This window comes from Erinaceus europaeus, chromosome 18 (assembly GCF_950295315.1).
Source record: "Erinaceus europaeus chromosome 18, mEriEur2.1, whole genome shotgun sequence".
NCBI classification, from domain to species: Eukaryota; Metazoa; Chordata; class Mammalia; order Eulipotyphla; family Erinaceidae; genus Erinaceus; species Erinaceus europaeus.
This window is the reverse complement of record NC_080179.1, coordinates 56,968,881-56,983,621: the sequence shown is the minus strand read 5'-3', so window position 1 is coordinate 56,983,621 and position 14,741 is coordinate 56,968,881. Positions and strand designations below refer to the sequence as shown.

At 38.2% G+C, this 14,741-nt stretch overlaps 1 protein-coding gene across 1 annotated transcript in view; it reads right to left on the bottom strand.

Moving 5' to 3' along the window:
- Positions 1–7,865, bottom strand: part of HNMT (histamine N-methyltransferase) — a 45,542-nt gene extending 37,677 nt beyond the window's left edge. Inside the window, exon 1 of the mRNA XM_007525012.3 lies at positions 7,576–7,865. Coding sequence (XP_007525074.2) covers positions 7,576–7,826 — 251 coding nt within the window. The 5' untranslated portion in view covers positions 7,827–7,865. The remainder of the gene's footprint in view (positions 1–7,575) is intronic.
- Positions 7,866–14,741: the final 6,876 nt, after the last annotated feature.

Below are 14,741 nucleotides of genomic sequence, written 5' to 3'. Positions count from 1 at the left end.
AAGATTGGAGAACAAGAGAAAATATGGGTCTTTGAGTCTGGTGATATGAGTAGTCATTCAATCTCAATGGGAGAAATACTAAGGTAAATCTTTTTTTTTAAAATATTTATTTATGTATTCCCTTTTGTTGCCCTTATTTTATTGTTGTAGCTATTATTGTTGTGGTCATTGTTGGATGGGACAGAGAGAAATGGAGAGAGGAGGGGAAGACAGAGAGGGGGAGAGAAAGATAGACACCTGAGTACCTACTTCACAACTTGTGAAGCAACCTCCCTGCAGGTGGGGAGCAAGGGGCTTGAAGCGGGATCATTATGCTGGTCCTTGTGCTTTGCACCACTTGCGCTTAACCCGCTGCACTACAGCCCGACTCCCGCTAAGGTAAATCTTACTGTCTGTACAACACCGTACTCCTTTCCTTTTTCCTTGTGGGGTTCCCTTCAATGAGCAAGTGTGTATAGAAAATATTTATGCACCTACCCCACGGCATTGAAGGTATAAAATGAATAAAGTATTTTGGTCTCTCTCTTTTTTGTTTGCTACCAAGTTTATTGCTGGGCCTCAGTGTCTGCACAATGAATCCACCACTCCTCCCATCCATTTTTCCTATTGTTCCCTTTCTTCTTCTTCTTCTTCTTCTTCTTCTTCTTCTTCTTCTTCTTCTTCTTCTTCTTCTTCTTCTTCTTCTTCTTCTCCTTCTCCTTCTCCTTCTCCTTCTCCTTCTCCTTCTCCTTCTTCTCCTCCTTCTCCTTCTCCTCCTCCTCCTCCTTCTCCTCCTCCTCCTCCTCCTCCTTCTTCTTCTTCTTTACTTAAGAAAGAGGCTGAGAGGTGAAGGGGAGATAGAGACAGAGAGAAAAAGCAAGAGATGCCTGCAGACATGCTTCATAGCTCGTGAACACCCCCCGTAGGTGGAGAGTGGGTGCTTGAACCTGGGTCTGAGTGCATAGTAGCTTGTGCACTAACTTGGTGGGTCACCTAGTTAAGTTCTTAAGTTGAAATGTGAAATAATAAATTCTGGGATTGATTGTTACACTAGGAGATAATAGTAATTCTGGCTTTCGATTGATATCAGGAGGTCACAGGAAGAGAAAGAATGAGGCTATCCAAAGAATAAAAGCATGAATGCACAATAAGTGCCAAGTTTGCAACTTTGATGACTGGGTGAAGGGTGGTACCAAAATGGAGGTCAAGAGTCTGATGCCAACTTTCTGTCTTTTCAAGGTTTTCTGGTTGTTCTGCTTTTGACATAACTAGATTCAACAGATGTTTATTAGATTTATTAGGGTGGAAGAGAGATAAAGATCACTGGTATATTCTGTAAATTAGCATCATAACATCAATATCAAGCCTGTCACTCAAATATTGGACAAACAGAGGACTGATGATGATGCTATATGAGCTTTTAAAAGTCATATATTAAGGGGATGCACAAGTGACAGAGTAACACAGGAAAGCTTAGAAGCCCAATAGAAGAATCAGAGCAGAAAGCCATCAGTTGTGCCAAAGATAACAGCATAAAAGTAAAAAAAAAAAAAAAAAAAAAGAAAATTAAAAATCTCCACTGAAATTGAATAAAGCACCCTTTCTCTCCATGCAAGTTAGTGTAAGAGAACATTGACTTAAGGCTATGTTGCAAATGATTATAATTCTTTCTGGAAGGTATTGAGAAGGGGTGAAAGGGAGTGACAAGAAGCATAGGAAAGACTGAGTGGCAGTGCACCTGGCTTGAATACATACATACATCACTTTGCTCATGGACCTGAGCTAGAGCTCCTGATGCCCACCTTGCAGTGTGTGTTTGGGGGGGGGGGAGGATGCTTCATGAATGGTGAATCAGCTGTGCAGGTGTCTTATCTTTCAATCTCCCTCTCTATCTCTCCTCTTCTCTCAATTTCTCTGTCTTACCAAATATAATAGAGGGGGGGGCTGAAAATAGGAAAAATGTGACTGCCAGGCATATTGGATTCTTGGAGTGCTGGCACCTATTCTCAGTGATAACCCTGGTGGCAAAACAAATAAACAAACAAAAATTCCATTGAGGGAGTCCGGGCGGTATTGCAGCAAGTTAAGTGCAGGTGGACCAGCATCGGGATCCTGGGTGGAGCCCCAGGGTCCCCACCTGCAGGGGAGTTACTTTATAGGCGGTGAAGCAGGTCTGCAGGTGTCTTTCTCTCCGCCTCTCTGTCTTCCCCTGCTCTCTCCATTTCTCTCTGTCCTATCCAACAAGGACATCAGTAACAACAACAATAATAACTACAACAATAAAACAACAAGGGCAACATAATGGAATAAATAAATAAATATTTTTTAAATTCCATTGAATATGGCAATATGAATAGCTTAAATACATATATATGTAAATACATATGGAAATTAAATCTATTTACATATAGAAATCGAACCTATAACAACAAAGCATCAATAGAAGAACTAAAATAATGAACTTGTAAAAGTAAAGTATAAGAAAATGATGAGGATGAAGAAATGCCATGTGGTTATGCAAAAGGCTTTAATGACTGAAGCTCTGATGTCCCAAGTTCAATCCCCAGAAACTTCCAACTTTCTTTGGAAGAAAATAAATAAATAAATAAATAAATAAAATAGAGGCTTAATTCAGGAGATCTCCTGTCTTATGTCTAGAAGTTCAAGAAATAGAAATGCAGAGTGGATGAATTTGATTAACTAACAGTTTCAGGGGCTGGGTGGTGGAGTGCCCAGATAGAGTTCACATTATCATGCATGAGACCCTCTTCAAGTCCCTAGTTTCCAGCAGGGGGTCAGGGTGGGAGAAGAGGCCTCATCAGAAAAGGTGAAGCAGTGTTACAGGTGTCTCTCTTTCTCTTTCTCTCTTTCTCTCTTCCTCTCTCCTCCTATTTCCCTCTGCTTGACTGTTTCTATTAAGAAAAAAAAAAGAAGAAGAAGTAAAAACAAATACAACAGAAAAAAAAAAATCACTGAGAGCAGTGGAGTTATTATGCAGGTACCAAGCCCCAATTACAACCCCAGAGGCAAAAGAAAATAAATAAATAAATAAATTGCAGTTTTCCAGAGTTGAAATATCTGAATCTTGATTGAAATGGCCCAGGGAGTACCCATAGAAATGGGCAAAAAGACATGTAGGACCAGGAAGTTGACTCGTTGCTAAAGTACACACTGAATTTGATCCCTAGCACATCATAATATGGCTCTCTTTAATAATACTTCAAAAAAATTAAAGAAAAAAAGGCATATAAAACCCATTAGCAGAAAATTTCATAACACTGGACATAAGATTTGAAAACCTTCCAAGTAAGCAAATAAAAATAAAACAACAATAGCATCAATCAAAGTTTATAAATGAAAAAAAATGGAATTACATTGAATTTCTAAACAGTAACCCTAGTCACTAAACTGTAGTGAAAAATACCTTTCAGTCTCTGATAGGAGGTCATTCTCAGCCTTGAGTTTCATACCCAAACTCTAACAAAGATGAGAGTAGAGTGAAGACATTTTTAAAAAATGACGTCTCAAAATTTTTTCCATTCATTGCATTTTTTCTTTTATTAATGACCTAACAGAGTCATTAATAATTTACAATATTATAAAATAATAGGACTATAGGATTTTTGGTATTTTTTTTCCATTAGTTTTCTCGTTGTGGCTCAGTGCCTGCACTAAGAGTCCACCTCTCCTGGAGGCCATTTTTCTTTTCTTTTTTTTTTTTCTTACTTTTATTTGATAGGACAGAGAGAAATTGAGATGGAAGAGGAGAGAGAAAGACATATGTACACCTACTTCACCATTCATGAAGCAGACCCCTTGCAGGTGGGGTATTGAAGCTTGAACCCAGGTCCTTGAGCTTAGTATGATGTGCACTTAACTGGGTGCACCATAGCCCAGCCCCCAATAGGGATATAGTTCTATACCAGTCCCACCACCAAAGTTCTGTGCCCCCAGTCCTCCACAACCACTGATAACCACCATAGTTCTCCCAAAGTCTTAGATATGAGTTGATTATATGTATATTTTTTTAAGTTCATATGTTTCAATTCTCTATATTCCCCATATGAGTCAAATCATCTGTCTTCCGCTCCCTTCACTAAATATTGTCACCTTCAGTTTCATCCATTTTTGTCCCAAAGGACACAATACAGTCTTTTTAGTTGCTGAGTTGTATAATCCCATCTTTGTATTTATAAGACTCAAATGTGCCCTCTTTTCTTCCCCCCCTTTACAAGCCGAGGCCATACATAGATGTGACTTCACTTCTCCTTGTTTTTCATTCAGATAGCACGTCCGAGAAAAACGCCATAGCACCAAAACTATTCCCAGTGCCATGATACTTCCATGTAGTGCCTGGACCCAAACCTCGCAGGGCAAACTGGGTTATTCTTCTGGTCCCCTTCTGTGAATTCTTTCTTGTTTTTTTGTTTTTTTTTTTAACCCAAGCACTGCTTAGCTCTGGCTTATGGTGATTCGAGCATTGAACCTGGGACTTTGGAGCACCAGGCGTGAGAGTCTTTTTGCATAACCATTATGCTATCTACTGCTCCCACCCTTGGATTTTTTTTTTCCTCCAAAACACTGTTCAGCTCTGGATTATGATGGTGCTGAAGATTGAACCTGGGACATTTGGTTCCTCAGGCATGAAAGGGTTTTTTTGTATAACCATTGTGCTGTCTCCCCAGTCCTCTTGCACTCTTGCAAACATTTTTAAAGGATTAACTAAAGAAATAAAAACAAGACTAAGGAAATCAAGAAAAAAACAGTGTGATATCATAATCAAGGAATCTAATATTGGACAGAGGAGCAGAGAATTTTAGAAGCTGAAAGAAATTTCTTTATCCATAGTGATATAGCAAATTGTCTCAGGCTGGAAAAGCTAGCAAACAACAGAATATCTCTTGCTGAAAACTTGATTAATTGTAACATATTGAGTAAAGATTAATACCCGTGGTTGGGGTATAAATAACAGATATATAGAGAAGTAAGACAAGAAACTAAATTCCAGATATTAGCTAATTCAAAAAAAAAAAAAAAGAAGGAAAGAAAAGAAAAGAAAACGCACTTGAAAGGAAACAATTGTAATATACTGCATTGTTCAGTTATGAGTAATATGTACTCAGGTAAAATAATAAAATCTTTCAAAGTGTTTGCCAAAGTTGTGACGTAAATATATTTATTTTTTTTAGCAATTTAATACTTCAAACATAAGAAAACAATGAACATGTTATTTATAGAGCAAAAGAAAATAAAAATTCCCCAGGAGACAAAACAAACAAACAACAACAACAACAACAAAATCTCCACAGGAAACAAACTAAATTATGTGAGAGTTGAAAAAATTAGTGTGCTGCTTCTTGAGAGTAGAAACACAGTCAGCGGGGTAGGAGTGGGTCAGATGATATTTGTATTAGTTGCTGTTATAAGCTTCTTAGAAATATGTGAAGTATGAGCATATGTTGCTTCTATTTAAAAAAAAAATGAACCGGGCAGTCATTGCCTATTTATAACTTACAAACAACTCTAAGCTGTAAGTTAGTTCTCATTTCAAACATCATCTTTAAGGAAAACATACTTTTCTTACTATGAATTATTTATTTATTAAATACTTCATCTTTTTCTTATACTTTTACTTATTACTGTATTATTACTGTATAGAGACAGAAAAATTGAAAGATGGGGGAGATAGAAAAAGAGATAGAGACAGAGACAGAGAGACACTTGCAGCCCTGCTTCACCATTGGAGAAACTTCCCTCTTTCCAGCAGGTGAGGACCAGAGGCTAGAACCTGAATCTGAGTCCTTGTACACTGTAATGTGTATGCTTAACTAGGTGCACCACCACCTAGCCCTTGGTATATATATTTTTTAATTGCTCGGCCTCAATGCCTGCATGATTCAACCACTCCTAATGGTCTTTTTTTTTTTTTTTTCTTTCTTTTAAATAGAAGGTGGAAGAAAGAAACAGAAAAGAAACTACCCTCTGTGGCAGTATGGTACTTGACCCTGTGTCCTCTAGTATGGTATTGTGTGTCACTTGCTGGTGTCACAAAAATGTATTTTTAAGTAAACGGTATTTTCCTTTAAATCACTCCTAATTATGTTACCACTGTTATGCACAGCTAACTGTGCCTTTGAACATTCTTCAGTCTTTGCACTTAGTATTTTCAATTATTTTATTGTATATACACTTTAAGGACAAGAAAAGGTCATCTTTCGTTATGTTATTCATCCATCCATAGTAAGCCTTCAAACCAAAGTAATGGCTAAAGAAAACCAAAGTTCTGGTAACATTTACACCTGAACACTGACCTCTGACTAGTGCAAAGTAACTCTGAAATTATTGATTTTAGAAATGAGCAAAAAGACTCAAAAAATAAATTGTAATTAGATCCTGCATAAGAAGCTGTGTATATTTTCTATCTGCTTTGATTTTTTCATTACTACCCTGTTGCTTATTAATTATTAATATACTATCTAATATTCTTTAAAAAACAAATTTAAAAATGAAGCCATTAAAGACAGAAAAGAGACAGAGAACTACACATGCAACCAACAGTGTCTGTTTTGGCCATATGGGTACTGTCTTTGTCAAAATATTTCATTCCCTCCCTACAATGGAGAAATACAGCAAAAGATAAAATACCAGATCTCTTTGCTGCTGCAAACTGGATATATAGTCAGTCATTTATTCCAAGTTTCCCGTCATTATTTCCTCAGAGAACGTTATAGTAATCCACCTCCCAGATAAGTGATTTGATTATCTCCACCATGTGGAGTCTGTTACTTTCATAATGCTTATCAGCTCTGGCACAAATTGAGGACATTAATCACACACACACACACACACACACACACACACACACACACACACACACACACGGAGAGAGAGAGATACAGTTTGCAAGAAGGGCAGGAAATAGTTACTTTCACTGATAATGAGAGATTGAGAGATTGCTTTTTTAGGGTCATTTTGCTAATAATAAGCTGAAAAGGAAAGAGAATTTCCTTGAGAGCAATAACTATAATAAAGGGGAAAGAAAAGGAATTTAAATGGATACTAAGAGAACAGAGACATACTCTGGTTTCTCTTCAGATTGTATAAATCTTTCGCCTTTTACTAAGAGAAGAGAGAAGCGCCCACTCAGTCCTCTGGAGCACACAGTGTTTGATAATTATTTACATTTGATTTAGTGAAAAAGAATATAAGACTCCTTTGGGGCTTTTTATTTTTTTCCTTTTTTCCGTGAAAATGGAGAAGGGCTGAAAACTCTGAGCTCAAAGATTTGTATCTTGTCTTTCCCCCAAAGAAAGTGGATGTGTGTCTTCAAATGGTTAATGCTTATCTCCGTGCAGCTGGAAATACTGCACAAATCAGAGCCTTTGAATGTTTAAAGCATCTAACCAAAGCAGTGCACAGCAGGGAGGAGGGGGAGCAGGGGACAAGGAGGGTTGAGCTAAACCAGTATCAGGGGCTCCTTATCCCTGCAACCAGCCTTCTGGGCTGGGTGCAACCATCTATCACAACACGGAGCGAGGTGGAAGCTTGTCCTTTTGACCAAAAAAAAAAAAAAAAATAGAAGTCGCTTTTTGTTACCTTGCTATTATGCCTGGCAGTTTCTTGTCCATGAATTCCTGCATGCACTGGTGTTCCGTGGAATGACTGAGAAACCTGCGAAAAGATTCCACATATCTGCTGTGATCAGAGAACAAGCTCCTCATGGAAGATGCCATGTTTGCTTTACTGGGAAGATGGGAAGACCAGACCCAGAGGGGAGGTTTAACTTCCTCTCCTTCTCTCTTCCCAGTTCCTTCTTTTTCTCCCCTCCCCCACCAACTTCTATCCATTTTTTTTTTCAGAAGCTTGCTTTGAATTTAACGTGCTGGTGTACAAAGTTCATTACTAAGTCAGTATTTGCACAGAACTTGGCATCAATACTTTAACCAAGGCAATAAATTCACTGTTAAAGCTTGCTTTAAAAAGAAATCTATTTAAAGTCCAGAGAATAGTAAAACCAGCCTACACTCTGATCACTTCCTGTTTTGTCAGCAGCTGCCAGGAGTCAGTTCCAAGTGGGAAAGTGGCTGTTTTAATGGTCAAAGGAGACACACTCAGGAAGAAACATGCCAACTGCAAGACTGTGCACTGCTATCAGAAATCCACAGCTGCTAAAATCCTTGACTCATCTGCCTTGTTGCTTTCTTCCTATAGGAGTTTCATTCCTGCAGTTCTTCACACTATATTTTTTAATGGTTTTAATTTTTATTTTTTCCCTTTTGTTGACCTTATTGTTAATCTTTGTTGTGGTTATTATTGTTGTTGTTATTGGTGTCATTGTTGTTGGATAGGACAGAGAAAAATGGAGAGAGGAGAGGTTAGACAGGGGGAGAGAAAGACAGACACCTGCAGACCTGCTTCACCACCTGTGAAGTGATCTCCCTGCAGGTGGGGAGCCTGGGTTTTGAACCAAACCAGGATCCTGATGTAGGTAGGTCTGTGCTATTTGTATTATGTGCACTTAACCCACTGTGCCACTGGCCGGCTCCCTTGTTGACTGCATTTCTGCCAATGCTGATCACTTGTGATTCAGAGAATCCCTTTAGAATTAAACAAGGCAAAACTTGTGAACTATTTGCTGGCAGGTCTGCTGAGCCCAGGGGTTTGAAGTGGGGGAATAGGGAGGGAAGGGGTTTGGAGTGGGGGGGCTAGGGAGGGAAGGACAGCGGAAGGTCCCAATGCAGGACAACAAGGTAAAAACCTGGACTCTTCCCCATAAATATTTCTGGAATCTGGATCATTGATATTTAAGACTGAATATGCCTTTGGGGGCCTAGAGGTATATCTCCTATCAAGAGGCCTTGAATTGGACAAATATACATATATTCAATTTTTCCTTCAGTTTAATTTCTGCCACACTCGTTCCAAAACCTAGGAGCCCTGGTGGATATCTGCAGAGCCATATCTAGGACAGGCTCACATTTGACCCCTAGGAGAAGCCCCCAACTAAATTTCATGCTCCACCAGAAGCTCCTCAGACATTGTGGACCCCAACCAGACTTCATACAGAGCAGACCCTTTATGCCATACATGGGTAGGAACTCTTATTCCCCCATCCGCTAGTCCTGGTTGACACCAGGAAAGTCTCAAACAGGGCCAGACTACATAAGGACCTACAGGCAACAGACAGAATGCGGCGGTAAAACAAAAACATCACACTAATAAATTCATGAAAAAGTCCAGGAAAAAAAAAAAAAACACCTCTAGGGAGTTGGGTGGTAGCGCAGCAGGTTAAGCACGCATGGCCCTAAGCGCAAGCACCGGAGGAAGGATCCCTGTTCAAGCCCCTACTACAGTAGCGTCACTTCACAGGCGGTGAAGCCGGTCTGCAGGTCTCTCTCTATGTCTTCCCCTCCTCTCTCCATTGCTCTCAGTCCTAACAACATGACACCAAGAACAACAGCAATATTAGCTACAACAACAATAAAAAAGGCAACAAAAGGGAAAATAAATAAATATAAAAAAACTGTAATAACAGAGACAATCATAATCTTCAGTGTAGAACTTGTGAATAACTAGTCCACATGTTTGTAACTGAAATGATAAAACTCATGGAAGAAAATTACATCAGAGCAGGAAGAACTACAGATAAGACCACAAGATAAAACAGAAGTCAAAAATCAAGAAAGTATGAAGTCAAATACCAAAATAGACAAATTATTAGCCACAATAGTCAAAGCAAATATTGGCCACAATAGTCTAACAAAATAACATGATAACAGAACTAAAGGCCACAACAATTGAGCTAAACCACAGAATAAATGAAGTAAAAAACTACGATTGAACTAAAACAGCAATAACTGAGCAAAAGGACAATATAGCTGAGTTAACAAATAGATTTAAGGGGCTTGTCACCAGAACAATAGAGAGAGAGAGAATCAGCAGATGTGAAGATGGTGTTGTAAAATCTACAAAAGAGTAGCAGACCTAGAGAAGATGCTAAGAAACAACTAGAACAATACCAGGGCTTGAACTGGGATCCTTGCGCCAGTCCTTGCACTTTGCACCACATGCGCTTAACCTGCTGCACTACCACCCGACTCCCTATATGAGGCATATATGTATTTATATTATATTATATTATATTATATTATATTATATTATATTATATTATATTATATTATATTATATTATATTATATTATATTATATTATATTATATTATATTATTATATTATTATTCTTTTATATGTATATTTCCTTTTAGTTGTCCTTGTTTTTTATTGTTGTAGTTATTATTGTTGTCGTTATTAATGTCGTCGTTGTTGGATAGGTCAGAGAAAAATGGAGAGAGGAGAGGAAGACAGAGAGGGGGAGAGAAAGACAGAGACCTGCAGACCTGCTTCACTACCTTTGAAGCGACTCCCCTGCAGGTGGGGAGCCGGGGGCTTGAACAGGTCTTTAAGCGAGTCCTTGCGCTTTGTGCCACTTGCGCTTAACCAGCTTCACTACCGCCTGACTCCCTGGATCTTACTTTTAAATCTATTTAGTAACTCTGAATATTTAATTTAAGCCATTCACACTTAGGTTTATCATTGATAAGTGTGATTTACTGATAGCCATTCTGATACCCATTCTGAGGTTGTTTTACGTTATTGTTGATTCTTTTTCCTATTTGTTTTATTTATTTATTTTTACAGAATTATTCATTTCCTATTTGTTTCTTCTTTTTGTTCTGTTTGTATAGTTTTCCATAATGGTCTTGCCTACAATATGTAAGTTTCTTATTTGTCTCTGTGATGTATTTTGTTCTGGGTTAACATGAGTATTATGTCTAACTTACAATATCTATAGCAATCTTTGTTAAGTTGGCCTTGGTCACCAGCATTTGATTATATTATTCTGTTCATTTGCCCTCCCCTTTGCTGTGTCTATGTTTTTCCTTGTTATGATTGTGTCCTGGTTCTATTATACTAGTAATAACTTCATTAAAAGTGGGGGCCAGGTGGTGGCGCACATGGTTGAACATGCATGTTACAACGTGCAGGGACCCAGGTTGAGACCCCTCTGATCCCCACCTGTTGGGGGAAAGCTTCACGGTGGTGAAGTAGGGTTGCAGGTGTCTTTTTGTCTCTCTGCCTTTCTATCACCACTTTCCCTCTTGATTTATGGTTGTCTCTATCAAATAAATAAAGATAATATAAAAATGATTTCATTAAAAGTTGGAATTTCTTTGCATGTGGGACATCTGCCAGTAATTCTTGCAAAGGAGAAGTTTTAGGGGCCAATTCCTTTAGTTTCTGTTTGGAAACTATCTTTACTTCTCCCTCCTCCTTGAAATATAATTTAGTAGGATACGGTATTCAAGACTGGTAATTCTTATCTTTTAATACTTTGAATATGTCATTTCACTTCCTCCTTGCCTGTAGGTTTTGTGATGAGAAGTCAGATGAGAGCCTGATAGTTCTATTTCTGTATGTCAGTTTCTTCCTTTCCCTAGCAGCCTGTAATGTTTTTTCTTGTCCTTTTCTGTCTTGGTATGCGCCATTTTGGATTCAGGAACGTGAATGTTTATTTAGCTTCCTGAATGTCTATGTTTTGAATGTTGGAATGTTGTGGAAAACTTTCTGCTATAATTTCTTTAAATATGTTCTCTGCTTCTGTCTCTAAGCTCTCTTTTCCTAGGGAGCTTCAATAACTCACATTTGTTTCCTGATGGAGTCTGCTATTTCATGAAGAACTGCTTCATTATTCCTAAACCTTTCCTCTCTAACAGATTTAATTTCATTTAATATGGTGGTTATGTCTTTTAACGCTGATATCCTCTCCTCAATCTGAGCCTGGATTACATTCAGTGTTCTTCACAGTCTACAGCTGTGTTTCAAGTTTGTTTTGTTCCTGTGTTTTGTAATTCTGTGGTGAAATGATCTCTTATTTCTTAAATTTTTGTCCCTGTGTTAACTTTAGTTTCTTGAATTACCTTTATAATGACTTTTGTTAATTTTATTTTTTTCTAAATCAGTGTCTGTCTTTCTGGTCATTTGTGGTCTGGGACATCTCTGAACTTCTAAACATGTGCATTTCACATGGCTTCTGATATTGAGCCTGCAGGTGGTGCTGTGGTTAAGGTGTTGCATTTCTCTATTTGTTGTGGGGGGGTATTCTGTCAGATGTCACTGACAAGTTTAGTGTCTGTGATGTCAATATAGGGCCTTGCTGGCAAACACTAGAAGAAGAAGAAGGGCCTTGCTACTGTGTTTTCAGCCTCTACTTACTAGCTGCCTGCATGTTGAAGGCACCACATCACTGCTCAGATACTTGGCACTCTGCCTCATTCTCTGAATCTCTGCCACCTCTCTGCCTAACATAAATTCAAAGTTGTCTTCCATCTTCCATTTTGTAACATAATAAACCACTATCAGTAAGACATTTGGAAAATGTGAGATGACAGTAATTTACCCATATACTTTGAAGTAGTAAAAAATAATTATGAGGGGGCCAGGTGGTAACAATTCTGGTTAAGGGCTCAAAGTACTAAGTTCAAAAAAACCCATGCAAGGATCTGGGTTCAAGCCCCCACTCCCCACATGCATGGGGGGGGTGTTTCACAAGTAGTGAAGCAGGTATGCAGGTGCTTATCTTCCTCTCTCTTTCTCTATCCCCTTCTTCTCTCTCAGTTTCTCTATGTCCTATCCAATAAAATGGAAAAAAAAATGTCTGCCAAGAACAATGGATTCATAGTGCCAGCACTGAACTACAGCAATAACCCTGGAGGGAAGAAGAAGGAGAGGGAGAAGGAGAAGAAAAAATAATTATAATCAGCCTATCAGTATGGAGAACTAACAATTAAAACATTTGTGATATAACAAATCTTGTTTTGTTATTTCCTGTATAGGGGGTTTAAAAGTCTTTGATTATTGAAGCTGATTAGCTTCTGTGCCAAAGTCTTCTAAAATCAGATGTTAAACTTGACACAGTTGTTGTTACATTTCAGAGTTATCAATTCTGAATAGATTTTCTTTAATCAAGTGAAAAATTCAAGTTAGTAAACAAATGACTAAAGACAGAATCATAATATATACAAGGTTAATATAAACCTCCTCTGTTCTGTTAGCCCAAGTAAATATTCTCACTGATACAATTTAGCATTAGTAACATCCAGATTGGGCCAAAATGGTGGAAATGCAGAAAGATAACTTGTCAAATTTTAAACCCTTGCTATGGGGAATTCTGAATATACATTTGGGCTACATGTCTCTAAGATAATATCCTACCAAAACAAAAGGCACCGATTTTTGTCTCACACAAATATCTACCATTTGTTTGAAAAAATATGTTTTCAGTTGGGATGCCAAAGGAAACACTGTTTAGAATTTCAGAATTGCTTAAACTTTTAATGGCATTAACCTTTCATCGATCAGAGAAACAATGAAAAAATTCATCTATTTTTAGTGATATTGCTGCTAGAAACCTTTTGCTAAGGTTTATTTTCTTATGTTCTATTGCTAATCAGAATAAAAAATGAAAGCATATTAAAATATAATTTATTTAGGGAATTTATTTTGTTTAATGATTTCAAAATACTAATTACAACCCTGTGTGGAGAAGAGATAGCTCCAACTATTTAGTATCCTCATCTAGGTAGATTTTTATAGTAAAAATGGGAGAAAGATGTAAGCAATGAGGGTATTCAAGTAATTAATTTCAGAAAAACTCATGGAATAAACCAAAATTATTTCTAAATACTCAGATTGAAATGAGAATTCAGAGCAAGTGTTCAGTGAATACAAGGCTTTGCGCACAGTGCAAGCTAGATGGCGGGCAGAGGGAAGAATAAATGAGCTCCAGCTTTTGAGAAACTTAATTAAAAGTTATAGCAAACCTGGGATCCTCCTGAAAGAATTTATACTTGCTTTAATAAAAGCTGTTTCTCATTGAGAAGCAATTCTAATTTTATCCCAGGCTTGCAGTTCTGTGCTGAGAGTGGCCCTTCTGTGAGATCCTGTTCATTTTTTGCAAGCACAATATATCCCCACCCACAAGACCTTCCCTTGGCACCTAGGCAGGAGAGCATTTGCCAAGTCTGTGATAGGAAGATGGAAGACAATGGCTCTTCTTTAAGCTTTATTACTGTGAGTATAATACAACACAACTCCAGACAAAGATGGTGGCAACAAACAAAGGAATGCATACCTACCACCCTGTGTCCAGCTGAAAAATTCTAGCAGGAACAGAGAAACAGCAATGATTACCTGGGGTTAAAGGTCAAAGGAGGTTTAGACTACAAAGGAGCAGCCTGAGGAAGTAAGAGGGAATAATTTGAATTATTATTTTCTTTCTAAATAATTATTATTCGATAGAGACAGAGAGAAATTGAGAGGGAAGAAGGAAAGAGAGAGCTGTAATGCCTGTAGCCCTGCTTCGCCATTCATGAAGCTTTTCCCCTGCAGGTGGGAACCAGGGGCTTGAACCTGGGTCTTTGTGCAGTGTAATACATGCACTTAACCAGGTGCGCCACTGTCTGGCCCTAAGAGGGAGCAATTTTGGGATGGTGGTGCTATCCTATGTTTTCGAGCATGGCAGTGGAATCAAAACTCTTAGAACTGTATACCCAAACCAGAATTGTACCATGTGAAAAATGTAACAGTAAAGAAACAGTTATGTCTGGCTAAAGTGCTCCCTTGGGTAGAGCACCTGCTTGGCCATGCATGAGGCCTGGGTGCAAGTCTGGCCCCCACTGCTTTGGAGGAAGCTCAAGCGCCATGT